This window comes from Lissotriton helveticus, chromosome 5_1 (genome assembly GCF_964261635.1).
Source record: "Lissotriton helveticus chromosome 5_1, aLisHel1.1, whole genome shotgun sequence".
NCBI classification, from domain to species: domain Eukaryota; kingdom Metazoa; phylum Chordata; class Amphibia; order Caudata; family Salamandridae; genus Lissotriton; species Lissotriton helveticus.
Genome location: NC_136065.1, coordinates 963,314,739 through 963,341,647, shown reverse-complemented (window position 1 = coordinate 963,341,647; position 26,909 = coordinate 963,314,739). Strand labels below are relative to the sequence as shown.

At 45.6% G+C, this 26,909-nt stretch overlaps 1 protein-coding gene across 2 annotated transcripts in view; it reads left to right on the top strand.

The window, feature by feature from the left end:
- The window catches only part of INPP5A (inositol polyphosphate-5-phosphatase A), a 1,643,294-nt gene that overhangs the window by 624,268 nt on the left and 992,117 nt on the right, over window positions 1-26,909 (top strand). For both annotated transcript variants that reach the window (XM_078643463.1, XM_078643462.1), the window contains exons 3-4: window positions 12,133-12,233; window positions 19,712-19,799. In XM_078643463.1, coding sequence (XP_078499589.1) covers window positions 12,133-12,233; window positions 19,712-19,799 — 189 coding nt within the window. The remainder of the gene's footprint in view (window positions 1-12,132; window positions 12,234-19,711; window positions 19,800-26,909) is intronic.

The window sequence follows — 26,909 nt, the reverse complement described above, 5'->3', positions numbered from 1 at the left end:
GACTGAGGACATTCTGCCAGGAAGAAGAGCTAGATGCTGTAGGAAGAACCTGCCACTGTGCCTATTGCTTTGTTGTGCTGGCCTGTTATTTGCTGCTTCTGTCCTAGGAGCGAAAAGACTGGCCTTCTGCTTCCTCTATCCTCCTTTCCAAGGTTCTCCAAGGGCTTATGTGCGCTTGCCTCCTGTTAAGAGGTCTCAGGGCCTTCAAAGACTTCACCTACCAGTACCTGCACTCTTCTGCTGAGAGTCCTGACTTGCCAAGTGGTGCCAAATCCAGTCCCTGTGCACTTGGAAGTGGAATCTGGTGAACTGAAGGAGAAAATCCACGCATGGACTCTCAGCGGGTGTTTTTATCGATGCAGCACTACAAACTGTGAAGCATTGCCGCTGTCAGCCCCGGAGCGTGGTTCCTGATTGGAGCATCGACCAGGGCTTTCACCGCAGGACCCAAAAGAACTGCAGCAGCATGAGTTTCGAGCACCCCATCACCAAAGTCCATGACGCAGTGCCTGCGTCATCGTTGTGGAATCGATGCAGTGTATCTGGATTTTCGATACATTGTCCCTGAGCACCGATTTCTTCATCGACAATGCCCAACAGTAGGGAACTGAGACTCCGTGTCCGGAGACCGGCACATCACCACCCCTTCCAGTAAGGAACCAACGTATCATCTAACCTAACAGTAAGGAACCGACGCATCAACTCCCCTGTGCAGCAGTAAGGAATCAATGCATCACCTCCCCTGGCATTAAGGAACTGACGCATCACCTCCCCTGGGAGTAAGGAACCAACGCATTGCTTTGTTTTTCCAGCACCTCACCTACCCTGCACCTGTTTCGTGTTTGAATTATGACGCTTTGTGCTAAAAGTGATGCATCCACAGATTTCTATAGACTGAACTGATTTAACCTTTGAAAAGTGATATCTTACTTTATTTTTTGTCGTTTTTGTCATGTTTTAACCATACAAATAGTGGCTATTTTTCTAAACTAGAGTGAACTCCTTTTGTAGTGTTTTCACTGTGTTACTTTGTGTATGCACAAATGCTTTACACATTGCCTCTGAGATAAGCCTGACTGCTCGTGCCAAGCTACCAAGGGGGTGAGCAGGGGTTATCCCAGCTCTGTGACTCACTACCCCTGACTAGAGTGAGGGTCCCTACTTAAACAGGATGCAAACTACTGCCAGCTAGAGACTCCATTTATAACAGTCACCCATTGTGTAACATAATAAATATATCAATTTAAAATGACAAATTTCGGACGGTGTGAGAGTACCATTTGGTTATTAAGTAATATTTTACATCTTAGGATGTTTACCTAATCGTGTGCTAGAAATTCTTCAGAATTTCACAATACTGTTATCCACACACGTTTGCCAAACTTGACTAGTGGTGTACTCAAACATATCATATGTTTTTTTTTTCTCGAACAGCCACTCATAATAAATGATGCAAACGCCACAGAGATATATTTGCAGGCTCAAGAAATACAAGGAAATGTTTATTTTCCGTAGTTAAGATTCTCAGAGCCCCACCCATGATAATATTGTCCAAATTTCCTGAGTCTCGCAATTTCAATAAAGGGTTGGTTTCGTAGAGATTGTGATCAGCAGTGTTATTTTTGTCAATATCGGTACCATATATTAGCTTCACTCATTATGGTAGAGTTTGAGTTGACCGGTATCCTCGCAGTGTCTGACCATAGAGGAACATTACTTCTTTTGACTGATGAGCCAGAACATCTTTTTTTTAAACTATATATTTTTATGATTTTTGCATGATTTATTTTTTATCTGACATTACTTTATGGCTCCTCTGCGCAGCAGCATGCCAGTGACATAGATGATCCAGATATGTTTGCCCAAGTTATCTAAGCGTATGCATGCCAGAGATGTGTTAGATGTGATGGAACTCACATAGATTCAGTAACAGGCTAAGTTACTGCAAATAATTTGTGATTGAAATGTTGTAGAACACCTGGGTTTCTTTGAGAACAGATGTTATCCACATCTGCAAAGATAATTAAACCATACACCTAGAGATTCCACAGATCGTAAGGCAAGTGCAATGGGTGCCAGAAGGCACTCCTTCTGATCGCTGAGCTAGAAGACTTTCCTGAAAAGCCTATTTCTGTGTTCTAATTATGAAATTTCTCTTTGCCGATTTCATACAGTGACCTGATAGAGAAAAGGCTGGATTCTTACATCCCTTTCCCCCAGATCTACTGTATATGGGAACACCAAACAGGTTTACTTGATCAAATTAGCAAATCAATCAATCAATCAATACATTTGTAAAGCGCACTAATCACCTGTGAGGGTCTCAAGGCGCTGCCCCCCCCCCCCCAGCGCCTTGAGACCCTCACAGGTGATTAGTGCGCTTTACAAATATTGCTGCTATTACTGCTATTGCTCTAATAGCCAGGTCTTGAGTAGCCTCCTGAAGGTTAGCAGGTCCTGGTCTGTCGTAGGAGCAGGGGGAGGGTGTTCCAGGTCTTGGCAGCGAGGTGGGAGAAAGATCTGTCCACCGTTAGTCGCTCTACGGATGCGAGGGACTGTGGCGAGATCAGCTGAGCGGAGCTGGCGGTTTGTGGTGTAGAAGGTGAGTCGTCTGTTGAGGTAAGTCGGACTGGTGTGCGTGAGTGAGGAGCTTGAAGGTTATCCTCTTGTTGACGGGGAGCCAGTGTAGGTCTCTCAGGAGGGGAGGGGAGTGGTGTGGCTGTGGCGGGGTACGTCGAGGATCAGGTGCGTAGAGGGGTTCTGTATACGTTGTAGTTGTTTCAGGAGTTTGGCCGGGGCTCCCGCGTAGAGGGCGTTTCCGTAGTCCAGCCTGCTACTGACGAGAGCCTGGGTGACTGTTCTTCTTGTTTCAGTGGGGATTCATCTGTAAATCTTGCGGAGCATGCGGAGGGTGTTGAAGCAGGAGGATGAGACGGCGTTGACTTGCTTGGTCATGGAGAGTGTTGAGTCGAAGATGACTCCCAGGTTGCTCCCAGTGCGGTCGGCCACCAGGAGTCGTCCAGGCTGAGGGGTTTTAACCGAGGATGAGGACCTCCGTCTTGTCTGAGTTCAGCTTCAGTCGGCTGTTCTGCATCCATTCGGCGACGGCCTTCATTCCTTCGTGGAGGTGGGATTTGGCGGTGAGGGGGTCTTGGTGGGTGAGAGTATCAATTGGGTGTTGTCGGCGTAGGGGATGATGTTGAGGTCGGGTGACGTGGGCGAGCGGGGCCATGTAGATGTTGAACAGTGTCGGGCTGAGGGACGATCCTTGGGGTACGCCACAGATGATCTCGGAGGCTTTGGATCGGAATGGGGGAGGCGGATGCTCTGGGTTCTGCAGGAGAGAAAGGAGGTGGTCCATTCCAGAGCCTTGTCTCGGTTCCCTGCGTTGTGGAGGCATGTGCGGAGGTTGCGGTGGCAGACTGTATCAAAGGCGGCTGAGAGGGCCAAGAGGACGAGGGCCGCGGTTTTGCCGTTGTCCAGCAGGGTCCTGATGTCATCGGTGGCTGCGATGAGGGCAGTTTCGGTGCTGTGATTGCTGCGGAAACCTGACTGGGACGGGTCCAGGATGTTCTCTTCGAGATAGCGGGTCAGTTGTCTCTTGACTATCTTCTCGATTACTTTAGCCAGGAACGAGAGATGGGCTGGAAGTTCTTGAGGTCTCTCGGGTCCACCTTGGGTTTCTTAAGCAGGGCGTTGATCTCGGCGTGCTTCCAGCTCTTCTGGAAGGTCACGGTCTCGAGGGAGATGTTGATGGCTTTGTTGAAGATGTGGTGCGGGCATGGATCTGACGGTGAGCCGGAGTGGATTGTGCTCATGGTTTTGATGGTGTCGTCATCGTTCTAGTTGGCCCAGGCGAATAGTGGGTCATAGTCGATGGTGTGTGTGGGGTCTGATGTGTCAGTGGCTGTCAGGGAGGTCTGGTTGTATAAGCTGTTGTGGATGTCGGCGATTTTGCGGTGGAAGAAGGTGGCGAGGGAGTCGCACAGGTCTTGCAACAGTGGGATGTCGTTGGTGTTGGAGCTGGGGTTGTAGAGTTCCTTCACGACGTTGAAGAGCTCCTTACTGTTGTGTGCTTTGTTGTCGAGGTGGTCTTTGAAGGAGGTCCTCTTCGCAGATCTGATGAGGTGATGGTGTCTGCGGGTGGCGTTCTTGTAGTCTGCATGGCTGTCCGGTGTCTGTTTGTGGTGCCATTTCTTCTCAAGTTTCCGGCAGGTTTGTTTGGAGGCCTTGAGGTCTGAGGTGAACTAGATAGCTCTCTTGTCGCTGCGTCTGTTGGAGGGTTTCTTGGGCCGGGTGAGAGGGTTGGCGCAGTCGTCGATCCAGTGTCTGAAGTTGCGGGCAGCGGAGTCGGTGTCGGTGGGGTCGGCAGGTGGGATTCGGACGAGGTTGGTGTTCAGCTGGTCTGCGGTGACTTTGCTCCATCTGCGGCTGGGGATCTGTTGGGTGCAGTGGTGCATGGTGGGTTTCCGGAAGGTTAAGTGAATGCAGCGGTGGTCATTCCAGTGGGGTTCGGTGGTGTGGCTGAAGGTGATGTGGGGGCTTGCTGAGAAGATGGGGTCAATTGTCTGACCGGCGGTGCGGTGGGCGTTGTGACGAGCTGTCTGAGTCCAAGGTTGGCAAAGTTGTCGATCAGGGTGGTGGAGTTGGAGTCGTTGTTGTTCTCGAGAGGAAAGTTCAAGTCTCCGAGGAGGATGTAGTCTGTCGAGGCCAGGACGTGCGGGCTGACTAAGTCAGCGATGGTGTCGCTGAACTGGAGCTGTGGTCCGGGGGGTCTGTAGATGAGTGTTCCTCTGAGGGTGGTGTTGGGGTCGATGTGGATCTGGAAGTGCAGGTGTTCGGCGGTGCTGAGCGGGTCGTTGGTGCTGGTCGTGATCCTGAGGGTGTTCTTGTGGACAATTGCCATTCCCCCTCCTACTCCGTTGGTGCGGTCCCTGCGGGTGATCTTGTAGCCGTCCAGGATGGCTATGGCGATGTCCGGGGCCGAAGAGGCGCTCATCCAGGTCTCAGTCAGGAAGGCGACATCCGGGGAGGATGTGTCGAGCAGGTCCCAGAGTTTGATGGCATGTTTGCGTGTGGAGCGGGTGTTCAGTAGGCTGCATCTGAGGTGGTGGAGTTCTTTTCCGGCGGGTGGTTGGGCGGCTTGGATGCTGGTGAAGTTGCAGTTCCGGCAGGTGCGCTTCGAGATGGCTAGGAAGCGTGTGTGTTCTCGTCCGGTGTTGAGTGCGAGGAGGATGCTGGCGTTGTAGTGGCATCGGTCATTGTGGCGGGTGCGGGGACCAGGGGGGCTGGTCCTGGGCACGGTCCAGGCACGGACGAGCGCAGATGGGCTTGCCAAGGGCGCGCCTTTGGCCTGCCAGCGGTGTGCCCGCTGCGCGCGGCCGCCATATATGGGGAAGTGGGAGGGAGGACCAGCTGGGTGGTGGGAGGCCGGGGCGACGAATGGGTGGGCAAGGGGGCGGGGCTGCGGCAAGGGTCTTTTCCAGGGATATTACCTAAGAGTGTTATCTACGAATGTTACAGTGGCAGCATGCCTGCTCGTGCAATGTTGACAGGAATACAGAAATTATGCTAATGGGTTTAAGTGGGAATCCACTTGCAACTCAGTACCCTGGGGGGCCAGTGCTTAATTTGAGCCGGTGGTTCCCGATGGGGACCAGCAGCATGTATTTTTGCAAACAGGCACTTATTTTTCTGCATCAGATATTTACAGAGTGCAAGAGAGGGAAAACACAAGAAAATTAGAGGAAGAGAAAGAAAGCAAAGACATACCAAAGGGAGAAAGTAGAAGCCTGCAGGAGCTAGAAAAAGGGGACGGGAGTATCTGGTAGTGGATTAAAGACTACCAGCCTTGGTATTCAGCATGTCAACATTTAATTGCACTGGCCAACAGCACTCTTTGTTTCACAAATTAAGCACTGGGAGGGGCACACGAGAGGAATGGGCAGGAACAACACAGTACAGGCTAACAGGTATAGGTTATAGTCAAGAACAAAATACACACAGTGTGAGTGTGGCACGGGGCTCGCCAATCAGCAAAGCTCTTCGAAATTCAGTCATTGGTGGGCATGTCACCCCTCAGAGTCAGTGGTGGCTGGTAAAGTTTGAGTGGTGGGGCTGGGATTGGTGGCAGGGTTGGGGGTGATGAGAGGGGGCACGTTTGGGTTGCACCACCCAAATAAAGAGTTACCATAGTGCAGGCGTGATACAGTAAGCGTCTAGACGACGGATTTGTAGCAGTTAGACAAAAGTAAATACAGAATTTCATGAAGAAGTTAAATATATCAGAAGCAACATGATGTCTCTCTTTGGATTCGAAAAGAAAAAGAGGGCAGTGTAAGCCGGGCAAAACATTTTCTTTTGTTCCAACAGTTGGCCTTGAATTAAATGCTCTTGTTCCAGTCTGAACAGCCTTCTCGGTTCACGTGAAATGGAGTGAAGGAGAGAGATGTGTCCTTCTAGGGCAGCATGTAAAATTCAGAGCCCAGCCTGTTGCATTTGTGTCTGTTTGTTCCTTTAGAGTCCTGAAATGACCAGCAGGAGTTCAGCCAACTTTCCCACGCAGAGGGTTGTTGTTGGTCATGGAGGCAAGACTGTGGTTAGGGTTTCTTAAATTATCCCATTGGTATTGATTTGAGCTCGTGCTGCGAGCCTGATCAGATCAAGGGAGGCCCTGATGTGACTGGGCAGAAAAGTTCAAGGTGATGGCACTGGTAGATACAACCTTTCCTTGCTCTTTCGTCACATTGCTCTCTTTGTTAGGCCAAAATCTACTCATATTTCTTTTTTTCCCTGTCCCACACACACATTTCTTTTTTCCCAGTCCCACACAATTGGTGATCTAAAATGCTTCTTTTTTAGAGAGAGATGCAGGCGTAAACATGCCAGGCAGATTGGGGCTGCCTGTTTCTACCCGGGAAGGAATAGGTCTGATTTGCAAGTGTCCAGCCTCCTTCCCCTTCTGTGATACCACATCAGCTAAGATAAACGATGCTATGAATTATGTCAGTGGTTGAATGACTTAGAGAGATTCACTCATTTCGATGCATCTCCATTTTGCAGTGGGAGTTCACTAGTTGCCCCCATGTTTACTTGCCGTGCCAATAATGTGGATTAGTACACAGAAGATCCTGTACCGAGGGGCTCTGCGTGTCTATTACACTAGGCTTATGTCACATCTGGGATTCCTTCACAGTACACTGCGCCCTACCCGGGTATTCGCTCTGTCACAGTCTCCTCTCCCCCAGGAATGCAATGCCCCTGTCGAGTCCCTGCCCTCCATCCACCGACTTAGATTTCCCGCAGAGAATTTTGATACAATTAGCTATGACTTGAAGAAGCCTCTTCCCCAGGGGCCCGCTCTCACTGACCCATCCCGCACTCCCCGTCTTCCCGCCCCTGAATGCATTAATCACGTCCCCCTCCCCTCCATCAGACTCAATCAAGAGCTTTGGCGTCCGATTTCTCTGATGTCTCTTTTTCCCAGTAAGTTTCTCACAGATGTAAATTATGTGCTCTGAGGGCCTACCATAATCCACAGTATAGAAGGGTCTCCTGTTCTATTGGTGATGCCCATGCTGTAAGGAGGCCTCTTACCGGTTTTTGGTTTTCTGGAATGGCTCTTTTTTTGGAGGAGCGACCAGGGAAATCTGGCCTAGTTTTCATATAAATCCCATGTAACCAGAAGATACTGGTCCAAATTACAGGTCCTCCTTCGATCACAACGTGTGAAACAGTGCAAGTCACTTAGCTGGCTCACACTATTTGCCCTGCCCACACCAACATTTTCAAATATACAATACCTAGTGTTCATGATAACATATGAACATTTGAGTTAACTCATGGTCTGCCAGTAGTGGCGTGTTCCATATGTTGGACAATCGAAGTCAGGGTTTGTTTTCCAGTCGCGGCCGGCATTATTCTCTGGTGAGGCTGTGGGGGGAGGGGCTCGCACCGGGAAGGGGTGGAGGCTTAATATACTTTAAAAAATGTTTAAACTTACCTTCCCCCTTCGGTGCTTGCACCTCCTGCTCTCTGCTCGCAGTATGCAGAAGCAGGCAGCCTCCCTCTCCTCCCCTAAGCCAATCACAACGCTGCAATGGCAGTGTTGTGATTGACTAGGACGACGTCCTTACAGGCGTCTATGGGGAGGCTGTTTTCTTCATGCAGAAGAAAACAGAGAATGCTATGACTGGTTTGGTCGGCACTGGGGCCGACCAAACAGTCAGCGCCCATAACATTGGGCTAGCCACTCCTCCCTGACCCGCCCACCCGCCCCCAACCATACATTTATACCATTTTACGTTTCTGCTTCTCGCACTGCGAGAAAGGAGTGGGGTGCCACTCCAACGCCCACGTCGAGGAGCCGCCCCTGTTGTTTTCACAGAAAGAGTTAGCTGACTCTCGTAGGTCCTTGTATGACGTTAATATTTACTGCACGTGAATAGTGTAGTGCACAAGTGTGAAGTGGCTTGAATGCATCGCTCTTTCATAAACATGTCTTGAAAGCTACGCAGTGCAAGCTTAAGTTATCGACAGAACAGTCTGCTCAGTAGCGTCGTGAAATCCCCCTTCAGCGGGGTGGATTTCTTGGTGGGCCTATTCTGTCTGGAAATCGGCAGGCAAGAGATCATAACATGAAAGGGTGGGTGGGTGCGTGAGTGAGCGCAAATATGGATGGATGGATGGATGGATAGATAGATTTGTGAAAGGTTAGATAGATGAATGAATGAATGAAATGATGGATGAGTGAAGATATGGATGGATTAGTAAAAAGGTTGATGGATGGATGGATGAATGGGTGAATGGATGTATGAGAGAAGAAATGGATGGCTGAAAGACAAAGGGAGGATGGATGGATAAAAGGCTGGATGTATGTATGAGTTAAAGGGTGTATGGATGGTGAGTGAAAGGATGGATGGGAAAAGTGGAAGGGAGGATGGAGTGAAAGAGTGGATGGATGGATGGATGAGAGAAAGGATAGATGGAACAATTTCTGAAAGGATAGATGAGTGAAAGGGTGGATGGAGAGATGGATAGGTGAAAAGATTGATGAATAGATGAATGGATGGATGATGGATGGATGGATGGGTTTAATGGAAAGGTTTGGAGATGGGTGGATAGGTTTGGGGATGGAAGTACAGACGGACGGAATGGTGAAAGACTCATAGACGGATGTAAGAAATAAACAACAGAATGTTAAGGTGAAATGGTAGATTTCACTAGGTTGATGGAACGATGAAAGGATGATGCTTGGACGAAAGAGATAAGAGAGCCCTTCTAGGGTGGTCATGATGACTAGCTCAGTGGTCTTGGTACCATAAGAGCGTTGGTTCAAAGTGGGGGGTATTTGAATTTTCTGGCTACTCCCTTGAGTGTGCTTCTCTCTCACTACTACCCAACAAGGGTGCATCCCACCTGCTCTAGATCATCTATTTGTCCAGGTGCCCTGGACTTTTGATCTCTTTGCTTTGATGTACATGAAATCAGCCGTGCAACTGCTGTGTAGTCCAGTGATTCTGTGTCTGCTGCAGATAACCATGTATCAGATGGACGACAGAGCTAGCCAGCTGATGCATGGACGTGGCTATCTCTGAAGCTTTTTAAAACTATGTAAAGAGCGACTGAGCCACATTGTTTTGCAGACTGGGGGAGTGCCCGACAGCGAGGAGACAGAACGTTTAAACCAAGTGAACGATGTTATGAACTTGGTGCATAAAAACCTTTCACTGGTGGGCCACAGGGTCCACAGAGGCAGCGGCGCTCCACACCACACCACACCATCACTAGGTCAACGAGTCTGCTCCTGGCAGCCAGACAGTGAGTGAAGCACGCACACACGATGCACCACAGCTAATGGCGTCCTGACAAAGTGCGAGCAGGTAGCAGAAACCTGAGTCTGCGCAGTGTGTGTTCAAAAGGCCTGATGACAAAGTGAATTGGGACTCGATTTCTCAGCTTCCCGCCTGCAGACTCAATCCTGCGCTTTCCCAAATCGTCACAGGGTGGGGGCCACCCACCCCTACCCTGTGATGAGCTGAGAAAGGGTGGGGTGACAATGCTCTCCACTCCCTGATTGACATGAATCCCCAGCACTACAGGGATTCAGTCGGAAGCGCACAGGGCTAACTTTACCCCACTGGCTTAACGAAAAGTGAGTGGGCCTCCCTGCACGGTACTTAGAGGGTCCCCTTCCGGGCTCAATCAGGAGCTCTCCGGCCACAGTGCAGTGCTGAGGGGGCCCCTTGGAGCTAGAGGCCCCCCCGCATCACGGGAGCTGCGTGGGCCTGTGTTACGCCCCTGCTTTACCCCCTCGTCATCAGGGGGTGGAGACTGGTCGCTCAGGCTATGTGTTTGCCAAGTTGATGAGGTCATAGGCCCGGCAAATAGAGTAGACTTTGGGGCAGAAGGTGTAAGTGTGACTCAGCGTCTGAAATGTCATTGCACTGCACGGTGAGTGGCAGTGTGCGACAGCCCCGGCCCCTGTAAGAAAAGATAAGGAATGTGTGTACATGCTGCATTTATTGAAAACATAACAAACACTTGGATTTTATTTTGGGAATTTTTTCAGTTGGGGCAAAAGTAATGGGGGTGGAGCCCTGACGCCCTTTACTAGTAACCCCCGCTGAGTGAAGTGGTGAAAATGCATGAATATATCCAACACCACGGAGGAATTACTGCAAAGCATCACTGTCACATCACAGAAGAGAATGTGTTGGGGAAGTTACATGTATGACTTACCGTCAATTGAAAACTCTACAACATGCTATGTGTAGAGTCTTGTGGCCTCTTACATGTGATGATAACTCTTGGTTTTCTCCAATGCGAGCCCTCTCAGGATGCCAGGCCTCTTTCACGGTTTTCAGAATCATTTCAGAGTTGGCCTACTTAAGTATCTTTTTCAAATCAAGAGGCTACTTTTTAACTCGCAGGAAAGGTGTGTTTCAGTATCTTCATTTACAAGTTGGCTGTAACTTACTTTAAAGCCTATTCATGTGGAACACAACATTAATGAATGCAAACTCTGGACAGAAATGGAGCTTTGTACCAGTTTTCCTTTTTTATGTATAGGAAGTATTGTTAGCACTAATGTGACTTCACGGCATGGTTAGATTATCTGTGAAGCGCCTGCTTCTATGTGCATGCTTAGCAGGGAGCATGGACAGGTCAGGCAGGGCACATGTGTGAGGTTGACAGTGTGTGGGTGCATGAAGCTGGAGCTGGATTCTAAGCGTTTCTGGGGGTGCCATGGGTGAGGGCCACGAATGTGCTCCGGTCAGGGAACCGCGACCGAGATACCCTGAAGACGAGTGCAATCACAGGCCTTTTGGGCACTGGAAGGTAGTAACAATAGTGGATGAGGAAGGGTTGGCTGGCAAAGAAATCAGAATGCACCTACCCTGACCACTAATGTTATTTAATACCTACGAGCTCCACCTGCCATGCAAACATGAGTTGTAGCCTTTGGATTTACATGTTTTTTTTTTTACTATTTCCTTGAATAACTGTTTATTAAACAAAGTACCCATAGCAAGTATGAGGAGGGACCACTTTTGGTAGTAATGGCCTTTTAAACGTTCTCACAGACATGGACATTAAGAACAAAATGATTCTCCGTCCTGGGGTCCTACTTCGACCGCTTGCCACTTCAACAAAAGAGACACATTATAGCAGATATCCAAAGGGCCTGAATGGTATTTTATAAGAACAGGTACATTTGAATTGTCTCAGTTCCTTTAAAACCTATTCTTTAAATGATAGTGCTATGCTGACCTCCAGCTTTCAAGTGCCTGTTGTTTATTTTGGTGCTTTGCTCTGCTTCAGAAGGCCCTTGTCATGGATTGCATGCTCTTCATGCCCTGTGACAGATATTTCTGGTTCTTGGGGCTGGCAGCCTGCAGTAAAAAGCAGCAGAGATATGTACCTGCTGATATCTTCCTGTGAGTGCTGCCCCCTGCCACAAGCTGAAGGCTGGATGTGCACTCTGGGAGGTTTCTATAGAACGCCAATAACGTTTTCCTACCCGATAAAGTCCTTTCTCAGCAATAATTCTTAAAACAGCCATCCTCACAGGAGGAGTCTAAACATTGTCTTGTGGTATCAGCTGCTGACGTTGTATTGTTTGTTTTTCAGAGCGTGCATATACACAAGCCACAGTTCCTAGCACTACATTGTCAAGAAGTTGGAGGGAAAAACTATGAAGCATCAATGGCTTATGTGGACAAGCTGGTCAAGTGAGTATTTGCTCATATCTGGGTTAGTTCAAAATCCATATAACAAAATATAATGATGTTCATATTGATATCGTGCACAAGAATGGTACATTTTAGGGGTGGGCGGAATTTGCGTAGTCGTGCAACGCAAAGCTCCACAAAACGGTAAAAAATCACCACGAGCACGCAAAAGTTTCGCAAACACATGGAATTGCTTTTTCCACCTGTTCGCGATGCTTTTTTTCTCTTCGCGAATGCTGTTTGCATGCTCAGGAAGAAATATCTCGTGAACACGCATTTTGAAAGTGCTAACAAGCAAAAAATCCCCCAAATTGCAGAATTTTGGGCAATTCAGCGTTCTCCGCAGAACGAGAAATTACCCAAATTCCGCGAGCGGAACTGAATTTACCTCCCAGGGCTAGTAAATTATCATATATTTTCCTGATAAAATTTGCGACATATGAGTGGGGGGCACAATTAGAGTCTTACAGGTCTGACTGCTGCCAGTGAATGATAATTTTTTTCTGTGGCAGCCCTGTTTTCTAACAAAACCTCCCACCCTTACTGGATAAAAGGCACATTTCCCTGTGCAGTCAATGAAGTCCCTATCTGAGCCAAATATAAAGATAGAATCTGCCGTTTTGGATCTGGGGCTGCAGCTCGTGGAAAAAGACTAGCTGTGCTTCTGTATACAAATCCAAATGCCTCTTTCTCTGCCAAATGAGAATAAAACGGGCCCCTCTCCAATCTCTGGCAGCGCGGTATGTTGCTCAATCTGGGACATTTCCAAATGTTTATTTTAGAACATAAACACCGTTCTTCGTCGTTTCTCTTGTCAGATCTAAAATAAAATGCATCAATTTGAAATCACGCTGCTAAGTTTGCAATGACTGAATTTTATGGGAATATTGTCGTCGGAGTGTTGAGGGCTCAGCTTCTCATTCTCCAAGGCGGAGATCCTTCCTTTGCTTGCTAGGATTCTTTTTTCATACTTCTTCTGTAATCTACGATCTGAACATTTTACTTTCTTTTGATGATTCAGTCGTCTTCTATCAATGGGGAGCTCTCATAAATGCTGGGTTTCACCTCCTCCCATGTGGTACTCTGGAGGGAATTCAGATAAGGGAATTCACTGCTACCATGGAAGAGGGAAAGTAGTTATTTTGTTAAATTCCCACATATCAGAATTCAAAAATGCTAAAAAAAAATGAATAGACACTGAAAGAATGTAAGTAACAGTAAACAGATTTATTGTTTTTGATTAATTAAAAGCATTACAAAAATACACACAGATAAAAAGTTTTAGATGAGTTAAGCCTGAAAGAATGAACATTTGATAGAAAGTAGCAACTTCTTATGTATCTAATGGCAAATGAGCATATTCCTCTTGAAGAAAGATACACGGGGTCCTATTAAGGCTGGTGGACAGCCCGCAAGCTCTCCTGGGCAGTGAAGGCCTTAACCTTCACTTCCCTGTTGGACCACTCATCAAAGTTACTGATTCTTGTAAGGGGATCTCTATGCCTTCAGTGCATTTCTGGCAGGGCTGGACTGGAAACGCAAATCAATTATGTTGGACCTGCTGCGAGTGGGGTGGGGAGGATGCTGGTAGGAAACACTGCCACTGCTTTTGGTATAGGGGGACGATATTGCAGGACTGCTGCAAAACCGGCCCCCTGTACCAAAAACACCCCCTACCAGTCCAAAACCGGTCCCACCCTTCCATCCCACTGGGAAAACGCCTGGTGCATGCTACGGCCAGTCCGTCCGTGATTCCTGGGCTGTTTTACTCTCCGTCCCAGCACGGTGTGTCCTGGTCTCCTGCAGGCCACAATAACCTAGATGGTAACAATGACCTTCTGCACATAATGCGGTGTATGCAGTCTCCGCAACACAACCATTGTGGCATACTTTTGTGACTTGGGCTGGTCAATAAGCCTATGACTGTGAGCTGCATACCCCAGAACTCTCATGCTCTCTGTTATGACACCTGGGTTTCGACCTCCAACAGACCACACTGATGCAACTATGAATGCCTAAACACCAACATCTAACCCAGCAAATGTTGCAGTACTGCCATTTTGGGGAAATTAAGTACGTGAAAACAAGTTTGGGGTCGCTTATGTTCCTGTCTGGCGACGACATGTGGAGCAATTCAGGCTGGTCCGCTCCTTCTGGATTAGGATCAAGACTAATTTGCATGAACTGATGTCTGTCTAAAGCTGTATAGTGGGCAATTTTTTTTACAGAAGATGTTGTAAGAGTGATGGATATGCCCAGGGCCACTGGAATTATGCAGGAGAGGAGGGCCAGATTATGCGTCAGGGTTCAGTTAATTATGCTGCAAGAAAAGGCAAACTATGCAGCGTAATATGGCACATTTTATTATGGTATTACTTCATTATTTTACAATTTTTACACTTGTTAACACTGTCTGGGCAATTATTGCACTTCATTAGTACCATTTTAACACCCAAATATAGGAATGAGCAACAGAATGGCGCTCAGTCAACCTTTGCAAAGGGCTATCCACTGTGGGGTAACATGTGTCACTATGTTTTTAGTAACTTTTGAACTGTTTGAGCTAGAAATAATGTTTTGATTAAAACCTGCTGATTATGCAGCAGATGATGGATTGTGTGGCAAATGCGGCAAATCTATAATTATACTAAAATAAATCTGCAAAACCGTGTAATCCCAGTGACCCTGCATATGACCAAATGTGGGCCCCATGCCACAGTACTCCAACTATGCCATACTGACCAGGCCTAATTAGGCCAAAACCAGTCTAGCATGGCATGTATTCAGCCTGCAGGAAATGAGCTCTTGTACATCTGGCCGGGCTGTTACTATTGGAGAAGTACCCTGACTGTTCTACATGTATCTGGTCTCTGTTTAAGATTGCACAGTGGGTGACTGGGATGTAGCACTGAGCAATCGATTTGATCATTCCATTCATCACTTCGTTGTTTTTGCTGTAGCGGAACCATGACATGTGTTGCTTAGCACACAATTAAAGCCTACTAGTTGTAGAACAAATGGGACTAAACAAAATGACAGGAAGTTTTATTGCCAAAGCAGATGGATGCAGTGGAAAACAAACAATGATGAAGACTACAGTTTTGACACTCATGCCCAGATACTGACATAAATACTGACATAAATAAGCAAGCAAAAATACCTGCTGCAGTCCAAAACAGTTACAAAAGGATTGATACGTTCAAAACAGCCAACAAAAGATTGCTATGTGTATACAGTACATGGATTAGGTTAAACCTGACATCCTTGGTGTGGTATTCCCCCAAACATTTTGCTTTCACTCGCACATTTTGGCTGAACTTGTTGGCGTTAGGACTCTGTGCACTTTACCCCTTCTAACCAGTGCTAAAGTACATGCGCTGTCTCTTCAAAAACTGTTACATTTGCCTACACATAATTGGCATATTTAATTTACTTGTAAGTCCCCAGAAATGGTTATCCATGTACCCAGGGCCTGTAAATTAAATGCTACTAGTACAGCAGCACTCATTGTACTACCCACTAAGGTAGCCCTTTATACCATGTCTCAGTTCTGCCACTGCAGCCTGTAGTGCAATTTTAAACTGTCATTTCAACCTAGCAAATATAAACCTTTTGTCAGGCCTAATGCTTTTTTTCCTAATTGTATAACTCACGCCTAAGGTAGGCACTAACCATCCTAAGGCAGGGTGCATGGTATTTAAAAAGTGGAACATGCATGTTTAAGTTTTATATATCCTGACAGGGAAAAACTCCAAAAGTCTTTTCTCGCTGCTGTATGCCTATCACTCCCTTAGACTAGCACTGGGTTACCTTATTACACTTAATAAGTATTAACTTCAAATTGGGAGCAGATAGAGATATGCTGTTTCCACTGAAATTTATTGTACCGTAAAACAGTCTTTGATGGTAAAGGCAGAATTTAAGTTACACTTTTTGTAATGCCACTGTTTGAAAGTTGTATCCAAAACAACATCTTCCAGAATGCACGTGGGTGTTAAATAAGTTCCCAGGAGTGGACATTGATGTTCTCTGCAACATGCAGTAATTTACTCAGACTACACTTCTGTCTCTCTTTAAACCACATATTATAGAGTTTTTAGGTTCAACGTGTAATTGTGTTTCGGTAATGTGCATTGGCACATCCTCCTTCAGCAACTGAATTCCTTGGCTCAAGAGTCTTCAGTAATTGACTTAAGACTTTGTCAGTCAGAACTTGGAGCACTTACATGAGCATGTTTGTCTTAACTGCTTTGTATGATGTGTTTAGGTGTAGACTTCTGCCGCTAACAGAATGTATGAGGGAATATTTTATATCTGAAAACTACAGTCTGTCTTCACACATTTTTTAATCTGAAAGCAAGATGGGCGTTGAGAGGGGTGTTAGCACCAATCAAGTAATAAACTCAATCCTTGTAAAGGTTAACCACCAAAGTCACTAAATTAACCTATGCTTAATCCTCTGGTAGCTTGGTAAAAAAGCAGTCAGGCTTAGCAAAGGCAACGTGTAAAGTTTTTATGCTGCACACAAACAGTAGTAAAGTGAAATCACATCACAAGAATGATCCCAACCCAATTTGGAAATATCAAAGCACAAATTGGGCACACACAATTTGCCTTCAAATGCATTTGCTTTGGGGGACTGAATGTATTCTTAATTTATTCAACTATAGAATTGATAAAGGGTAAGCATCAGCAAGAGGCATGTTTTCCACCAAAGTTCTATAAGCTCTTTGTTATGGAGAGTCCTGCGATGGAAAACAGGCCATTGGTCACACTAATTTAAGTACATGGTAATATCTTCTAACACTTCCTCCCATTCTTCTACAACCCAAATGAGATGCTTTCATCCACATGCAGAAATTTGAAGGCGTACCACTGTTTTCTGCAACCATATTTATAATACAGACACCTGGCTGTGTCTCCAGCTCCATAAGAGTAACATCTTTGACTTCCTGCTACCGTCATTCGCATGTGTTACGCACTACCTCCCTACTACGTATATTGTAAGTAAGTAAACTTTATTGTTTTAGGTTAATTAAAACCAATACAAAAATACATTAAAACACATATCCTCGGATAAAAGTTAAAAAGAAAAAGTTAAAAACAGTAAACTTTAGTTATAAAAGTTGTAGTGATAAAAATCAATGTCATATGGGAGGTCAGCATTGTTCATTGCATCATGTCTTGACCATAGTTCCAGAGGTCTGATCAGGGGCGAATTCATAGCTTGTTAGTTTCAGCTCCACTAGTTTCAGGAATTTCACCAACTTCCCATTTAGTTGTGGAAGACCTGGGTCAAAACAAGCGAGAACTGCTTGTCTGCATGTGCGTATTCTTTGTTCATTGAAACCGGTTTTTAGCAGGGCTACTCTTTCCTCTTTCAGCCCCAAGCAGTTGCATAGCAGATTTTCAAAGTTTTCGTTACCTGCACCACACAGCCTACATTTTGACCCACAGTTCCTTCTCAGCCATGGTTGTAGATGTGGTATGGCTGGTAGGATTCCAAGCCTGTGTTTTAAAAAAGCTTCTTTAGTTTTCCTGCCATACCCCAGACCGAAGTAAGCTTGTAGCCCCGGTGATTTGTATGTGCACAGTGTCATCCAGGCGTGACGCCTGTGGGAAAAGGTGGCTTTTTCTTCCACATGCGAATGTCTTTTTATACTCTTGTTTACTACACGCTTGAATTGCGCGTGCGATAGTGGGGTTTCCCATAATGCTGTGTCTCCAGCTCCATAAGAGAAACATCTTTGACTTCCTGCTACCGTCATTCGCATGCGTTACGCACTACCTCCCTACTACGTATATGTACATTTACCACTCTTAGCTTTTGATACCCACGTGTATCACTTTTCCCACAAAAAAGAGCTTTTAGTGTGTCCTACCAACCTCCTCCTTCTGCATATGCACCTGACCCAAGAATTAAAAGTAAAACCTAATTGACATTGTGTTACCCTCCCCACCTCTAAGGATAACTTGATTCGCTTTGAAAACATTGTGCTTACACTGCTTCTGCAACTCTCTCAGCGCTTTCTCTCTCTTTCTGCCACTGCGTCCATGAGTAGTGCATGCTTCTAATCTGGAAGACTGCAGCAGCAGCCTTCGCTTGGCAGCAGTTCTATCCTAGCGACAGAGCTGCTGAGGAGAATGGGAATATGTATCCTGCACTCCTGGGTTTCTGTGGACCCATGTGAGGGAGAGGAAGGTGTCTGGGGGTGGTGTTGGAGCACACGAATCTTCTTCTCCCTTCCACAGGTCTGAGGAGAGCCAAGGGAGAGAAGGGTCCATGGCTGAAATTGGTGTTGCAGCACCTGCCTTATCTCCAGTTCCCCTCGGGTCTGTGGGGACTCGGAGGAGGCAGGAGGGGATTCAGCAGCAATTTCCCAAGAGTATGAGGAGACCCAAGTGGAGGCATCTTCAGTCTTTGAGAAGTTGTCATTTGGCATCCAAACTTGTTGACAAATTCATCACAGTAATGACTTATGCTAAAAATATTTATTGTATGTCATAATTTTAATTCTGAAATATCCTAAATACAGACTTTCCAACTTCAAAAAATATTGTCTCCTTTTGATAAAAACTGACACCCTGTTTGTCACACACCAACCAACATACACACTTACTCATACATACCACTTGACAGATTTACAAATTCAAAAAAACAATTTCTAAGGCTGAGGTGAAACAGATATTATTTGTGCGATTTCCACGCCAGGCGTGGAAATCGCACAAATAATATCTGTTTCACCTCAGCCTTAGAAATTTGTGTGTATGTTGTGTATGTTGGTTGGTGTGTGACAAACAGGGTGTCAGTTTTTATTGTAAAGCACTTTATGTTTACAACACAATGTATTTTTCACTGTAATTTTTTATATGAATTGGATCATCATCTATGGTTATGAAGTGATGTACACACAAGAAAAGATTTAAGGGAAAAAAATATTTTTGATAAACTAATGAAAAAAGAAATAAAACATGTAAAATGAAAGAAGGGGTATTGTTGTACCTGTATTAATTTGAAGGTTCTCTCTTGAATGTTGTGAGCTTTGCCACACAAGAAATTATTATTTGACCACGGGGGAATATCATTAGTATAGTTTTTGAGTATTGTCCTCTCTTGTCCCTGGTCAATAAATTAACCATAGAGGGGGTCCCAATATTTATGTGACAACTCGCAATCAGACCCTTAATAGACTCCTGCTCCTCAGAGCCTCCAGAGACAAGCTGGAAACCCATAAAATACTGTGGTTTCCAGCTCCCCTCCCTATACCATTTTATATTGGCTCTTCACCGGTTGACTGTGTGAAGGGAACCCATATCATGGGGCACACGGTTGCACAGTGAGTTGACAGGTCTGCAAATAAAAAAAACACAAAAATAGCCTTTCTTTAGTCAGAGTTGCCGAGCTCTTTCTAAGTGACTGGTGTAAGTGAAAGGTCTGCAGCGTAAGAGTCATTTGGTGTTCTTGCTTTGTCTTTTAGAGAACTACTATCAAGTGATGCAATGAAGGAGTTCAACAGAGCCCGAGTATATCTAGATGAGAACTACAAGTCACAGGAAAACTTTACTGTAAGTTTCTTCATCTTTCAAATATTCACCATGAAAAGATTAAGCGTGAAGACTGAAAAATGAGATTGTGTTTTTCTGATGAGCATAGTTCCTTGTGCATTGTATCTGTTACATTGGTTAACGCCATATTGAAAAAGCAAGTTAACAGGTATATTAAGTCTGCTGGTAGCAGGGACCTAGAAACACACACTGAGGGTTGAGTCTTTAAGAAACATTTGACTGTACTAAAAAGCAGTAACGGCTGGTAGATTCTAAAAGTAGTAGGGCGGAAAGGTGAGTTTCGAGTTGTAAATGCGAGCGAGCCTGAACTGAAAGGGTGGTACGGGAAGTGCATTCTCCCATACAGGAAATGTTGAAAAACATGGGCTTAAATGATATCTTTTGGGCCTCGTACTAACAAATTATGTCAGAGTGTGTCTCCCCTGGGCATTTGGTATAAAATAAATGACCAAGGAAGTGACAAACATCTCTGAACTATGCAGCGTTCTTCTGTCCAACACTCCATAGGTCAGCTTGAGGAGTTTCTTACCCTGAAGAACAATGGTGTCTTATAGACAGGGAGTGCCCGTCAGTTAAGGTGATGTTTGAAAGAACCAATAATATATGCCAGCACAGTGATTGTGTATTATGGTGCTAGTACTGTGCATATTAAAGCTCAATAATGTTTTTTTTACCCGGGCTGGTTCCATGTCTGCACAGGATGGCTATGAGCTTTCATCACAATGGGCCAAATAATGCAAGTATTAGGGACTGATGGACAGTCTGCTCTGGAGATCACAGACTGGTCTTTCCTGGACAATGAATCTTTATAGCTTTTACTATTTCAGTAACTCACTAAAGGATCACCAAATGCAATGCAGTGCGCGCAACGAAATTCGTTTTATTTATTTTTATGTTTACTTACCTGTTAAGGTCCGGATTCCATACATTACTACCCCCCACCCTGCCCCTCCTCCTCCCCACGTCACTGCCCAGCCGGTACTCCCACTACCGGCCGCGGCTGGTTCTGGGTAAAAAGCAGGATTTGTATATTTCAGCATCAGCTGCACTGAAATCTAGCAGAACGGTTGATGTGCCCATGGAATGTCCCATAATCCTCTTGTACCTGCACACAAATAGAAAAGTGAGCCTTGCATTGCTTTGTGAATAAATCTTGCTTTTACAGCACATCCACCAGCATAGTAACTCTAGGAGTTAAAACACAGGCTCTGGCAATGCATGTCGGGGATATGAATCAAGAACACCTGCTCTATTTTCTGAGCCGTGCAGTCTGTAGCGCGTGCGACAATGTGTGTTGCTAAGTTAGTGTTATACGCTGTAGAGACAGAGTGATTTGTTCAAAATCAGGCAGGTGGCATCCTGGGGCCGTATTAAATATTGGCATTGTTGCGCCCGGTGCACCTTTGAAAAGGTGCACCGGGTGTAAACAATGCCAATGCACCCCATTATGGTTAATGCTCTGCCCCCAGGGCAGCCACAAACCCGAGCTGGCCTGGGGGCAGCGCATTCATGTAAAAATACACAGTGCAGGCGACACCCGCCTGCACTTTCAAAGGGGTTTAGAGATCCCCTTGCAGGCGGGTGCAGTCAGTGACTTCACCCACCTGCAAGGGGGTGTCTGGGGGGTTCTTGGCACCCCCTTTATCTCTGCAGAGCGCTGCTGTCAAGAGGCACATTGACAGTGTGCTACCTTTTAAATGGTGCCCTCTCAGTGCGCTTCCTGAGGGCTTCTTTGACTCTGCGCCCACGTCTGTAATATGGTGCGGGCACAGCGCCAAAGGAATTCCCTCTTTTACATAGGTCATGCCCCTATGCAAATGAGGGAATGCCCTCTGTTGATAGCGCTGGTGCTTTAAGTTCACCAGCGCTATCAGTGGTATAGAAGGGGACACAAAGGCCTCTGCATCCCCTTCTATAATACCAAAGTGCCTCGGGTCGCAAAGCGGGCACAAACGTCTGTTGCGCCCCGGGGCACTTATTATAATACAGCCTCTGTTGACCTTGCTATACATATGGAGGTGAGATTCAGAAACATGTCCTGTGCATCCAGCAGAAAAATGCAAAAAGGAGCATTCATTGCGTTTAGAAATTACCTGTTGGGCCAGTGTCTCAAACTTTAGTACATTATTACATGTAAGGGCGCTTGAGGGGGAGTAGGAGAAGAGCTGTTTTTATGGAGACACCTTTAGGGGGAGGAGTTTAACCAGGTTTTAGGCATGTAGCAATATGTGTGTCTCCAGAATCACAACACAACTAATGATGTAAGGGTTTAGCTGAAGAAGTAACGAGGAGCAGTAGTGGGGTCTTTTTACTGCACGCTTCTGATTGTCTTGCTATGTATGTGTACTGTGAGGCGCTGTATCATTTGTGTATTGGTTTGCACTGTGCTGCTCAGTATTGTATCACTGTTGATGCATAGTGAGGCTCTGTGTTGCTTTTTTGTAATATGAGGCTCTATATTGAATGGATATTTTCATATTTTGAAGCCCTGCATTGAATAACTGTATGTGTGATATGAAACTATATTATTCAGGGGTGCATTTGCATTTAAAATATTACATGGCTCTGTTATGTAGGGGTAAATATTTGTAGTGTAAGGTATGTTTGAATTGAGGACTTAAACGAGAAATTGTTGAGGAGGTATGGATTTGGTGTATTTTTAATGTGAGGCTGTGAATTGCATAGGTGTAGGAATGAGATGTCCACTGCATGGTAAACAAACACGTCTCCCCTGTAACCTGACATCATGTGAAACAGGTATCCTGAGTTTTGTTGGTCCAGCTGACACAGACTGACTCAGCATATCTATGGTGACTCCAAAACCAGAACCAGTTCTGTGGCATGGAGGGACACACCAAGCATGCCCTCTTTATTGACACGAGACTGTGGTTGATGTCCTGGGTTGGTGACGTGAAGCAGTGAAGGCAGTGAAGGCAGTGTTCCAATATTTTTATGGGTTGAAATTACCAAGCAGACCTTTATTGTGTTTTAGGGGGAGCGCGGCATGACGGAGACATTCCTTATGGCCTTTTAGCAGGGAGTGCTAATTAGTCCTTGCCATTCGGTGAGTGGTAGGGAAGAGGAAGTGAGTCATCAGATTCTGTTGTTAAGGGTGAGGAAGTCCCTAAGCAGTTCCTGCCCTTTTGTTTTTCCCCCGATTATTACTTCAGGAAAACTGATGACAGTCAGGGGCAGAATCTTCACACTTTATTGGACTCATGTTTTTGATACTCCTGCAAGGAGCCAACAACATCACTATCTGCTGTAACAGCCATCACCTTGCACAAAGGCTGTGTCTGCACGACATCCAAAAAATGACATTTGAAAGGGAACCAGTGCAAAACTGTTCCAAAACTTTAGACCGTGGGTCAACATCCCCTCGCTAGAAAATGAGTATGGAGGTGGAACCCAAACCATCTCACTTTGTTCCAGTTCCAAGTTCTTCGCCAGTGAAGAGTGTACTCTTCAGTCTACTTCAAGAGCAGAGTGAGCGTTTGCCTGACAGCGAGTCACCCAGAGGTGAGGGAACATCACCTGCAAACTTCCATAACTTGCTGTCGAAGCTGTGGGTTTGTCTAGTACCTAGAAGAATACATCCCTTCTGCTCAGAAAGAGAAGGAGAGTGCCTGGCTCTGTAGGAGTAGAAACTGTCAAAGAGAAGAAAGCGGTTCCCCTCATAAGCCAGTTAGTGAAAAAACATCTGAGCCAATTCTCGCCATACGTTATCCTGCATTAATCGATCACTGTGGTAGAGTGGGAGCTGTAGTCAGGGTGAAAGACTACTATAGTGGGGCAGGAACTGCCATCATTGAACTATAAGAATTGGTTACAGACTGTAGTGTTGTACAACTCTGTAACTTAACCCCAACACTGCGTGTAGTATTTGGTTTTGCTCTGCTATTAAAGTACTTCTCTTTTCAAAAAACAACCATTGGCTGGACAGTATGACATGGAGTCTGTGGTTGACTATTGAGTTTGGAGTCTGCCTCCCACGTTACCTCACTGGAAAAGCCTTTGACTGTTCGCTACCCTGGGATTCAAGCAGGGCTGGCTCTAGGACGGTGCGAACGGTGCCACCGCATCGGGAGCTGACTTAGGGTGGGGGCGTCATTTTTGCAAGCATATTATCATTTAAGCACCTGCTAGCATGTTCCTGGCCTCCAGCAATTATCAGGCATCAATTAAAATGTCAAGATAACTCTGGTGATTAATCATCTTCCTGGAAAGAGATGGATGTCTAGTGGAAGTTTTTATTCATCCAGGGGTAGCGCAGAGGGTTCAAATGCCTGCTGCTAAGAACGTGTACTATGCAGATAACAAAGTGCATATAATGTAAGCAGGTCAGTGGGTTACTGCTTCTGTAAGAGGGCTCCTTTTGTAACTTGTTGTTTATAAGTCAAAATCCTAATATAGAACATTGAGCTATTCACTGTCATCAAAGAGCTGTATGCAAACTGCAAGGTACATGTTAGAGCTATATATTTTTCTGCCCAGTCTTTCATTATCCTAATCTTGCGTAAAGAGTTTATTTGGGTAGAAAACAATTCATATTATAAAAGAGAACCCCTAACAATGATGTAAAGTTTTAAATTCTGAATTTGTGCTTTAAAGAATAAGGAGTCTTAAATTATATTGCCTACCAGCATCGATGACATGTCACTCCTACACTACACCTTGTAGTCTTGTCTGATGGAACATTTCCTATACACTGATTTACACACATGTGATTGTCTCTGTGCAATGTGTGTGTGATTTAAAGTGCTCTGACACCTTACACTGGTCTGAGTGGTGTTATTAAGCTAAATGAATCTGACAGATAGTGGTTGACTTGAGGGGCACTGTTAAAGGGTGCTAGTGAGGGCATCCGTGGCAGAGGTGGTCATTGGGGGGGCACCAACAGACATTGTCGCACAGGGCGCAAGCAGTGTTAAAGCCGGCCCTGCATTCACGTGTGGAAAGTGTGTACTTGCCCCAGTCTGCAGAGCAATAATAGGTCCGACCTCAACCACCATGGTTCTGATTCTAAAGACCCTGCCATTGGTCCCTCAAATGGGGTCTAACTGGAGTCTAACAATAGAGTATTTATATTGTCAGGCTCTGTATTGTATTAGTAATATAAGCCCTGTGATGCTCGGCATTGTGTGTGTGTGTATATATAATTCAATTGGTGTTTCCTCATTGTTTTCCAGCATTCTGTGGCACATTTGCATGATATCACTCAAGATACCAAGAGGCGGTTTGGCCATGGATTTCATATTTTACATAAAGCAGCATCTTTTGGCTGCACAATGGCAGAGGCCTCAGAAGCACGTTCGTTAAGAGTGCAAGTTAAGTCAGCAGTTGGTCAAACGTGATTAATTCGGTTAAAAAAAAAAGCCCCGGGCTTGATTTCACGTTAGCACACACTACTTTGATTCAAGTGATTAATTTTGTTCTGTTCCGTGCTCGGGTGTACGCGGCCATTAGGCAGTAAGTTCACATAAAAATTCCCTTCTGAACATATTTTTAGCCGGTGAGTGGGCCGCGCGCCTCAATGTCCTCCTTTGTGTGTGAGGGGTGTGCAGAGAAGTGTGGAACCACTACAGCGTGTCCATCTAGGGTAAAGCTCTGCTCTTATCTGCGGCGTGGTTTGGAAGGCTACCGCGCGGCTATGAATATTGAACAAGGCCCCATTAGTTGTTTGTGATCTCAAAAAACCTTGGCTCTGCCATTTCTTTCCACTCCCTATATGGCTGCGGGTTGGAGGCAGGACGCCATTGGTGTTAGTCAAACAAAAGCAGCGCCTCTTGCTTGTGACGCATGTCAGATGCTTTGGTACATTCAGTCCTGTGCAAAACCTCGACTTCTTAAGGGGCGGCGAATTTAGTGAAGTCTAAATGGAAAGGGCATGAGGAAATCATGCTGATTTCCCTTTACAAATTAAGCACAATGGGCCAGATTTACTAACATTGTGATTTGTAATAGTGCCTCTTTTTGGTGCAGCTACAATGCAAAATGTTAGTTGGCATTTACTAAGCCACACAATGGCTTGGTAAATGGCTTGGTAAATTAAATGTAACGCAATGAAGCATCTTGTGCTGCGTTGTGTTTTTTTGGTTTCTTTTGCAGAGTTTTATATAGCGCGAACTAGACCCGAACTGAATCAGGTATCAGAGCACCAGTTACGTTACATGAGGACACGCATTCATTTTAGGCACGGGGAGATTAAGTGATTTGCCCAGAATCACAGGAGGTTTTTGGCGTCGTTACCGAGACTCGAACCTAGATCCCCAGGTCAGAGGTCGAGCGCCCTAGCCGTTAGGCCAACTCCTCTCCCCTCACTCTGTTGGGGATGCCTTCTACGGGTGAAGCATTGGCATTCCCATGGATCCACCCATTTATTTTGGTGCATTGCCAGATTTGCGGATACCAGTAAACCTTGCAATGCGTCAAAACGCTGCGCTTTCCCCAGTGAGGCGTAACACGGAGAAATATTTGCATTTCTCTTCATTACCTCCTCTTTCTATGCGTGATGCATTCTGTATCACACATAGAAAGAAGGAAATGCTTCTAAGGATTATTTATGTGTGGGAAGGTATCCCTTCATGCTCAAAAACAATCTACTCCATAACGCAGGCTCCCTGCATTGGCGCTAGGCGTCACACTGTGCACCAGCGCAAGGAGAAAACAGAAATGCTTCATATCTTTATAAATATGGTGCATCCCTGCTCTCTCCCTTTCATGCAACTCAACGCAGCTTTGTATGAAAGAGAAGTAAATATGCCCCAGGGTTCTTTGTTATTTATTGCTTTGAGCTTTAACTAGTGTGATTGAACCTTCACATCTTCGAAAAGCACCAATCAGTTAAAAGACAGGAACCATTTCAGGAAGTCAAAGACCATAAAATAGAAACAACAAATGCACACCCAGTATAGTAAAACATTCAGCTATGTTTCTAATTTTGAGAAATACTAGACATTGAATTTACTTCTGTATAAGTTTATGTGAAGTATACAAAAAAGAGATGGGTGGAATGCTGGAATAATCTCAGCCTCTGGTAGTTACTTGGACCACATCCCAGGCCATTGTTATTGTGAACACCATGCCACCTCAGATTAGACCCAGCCGTAT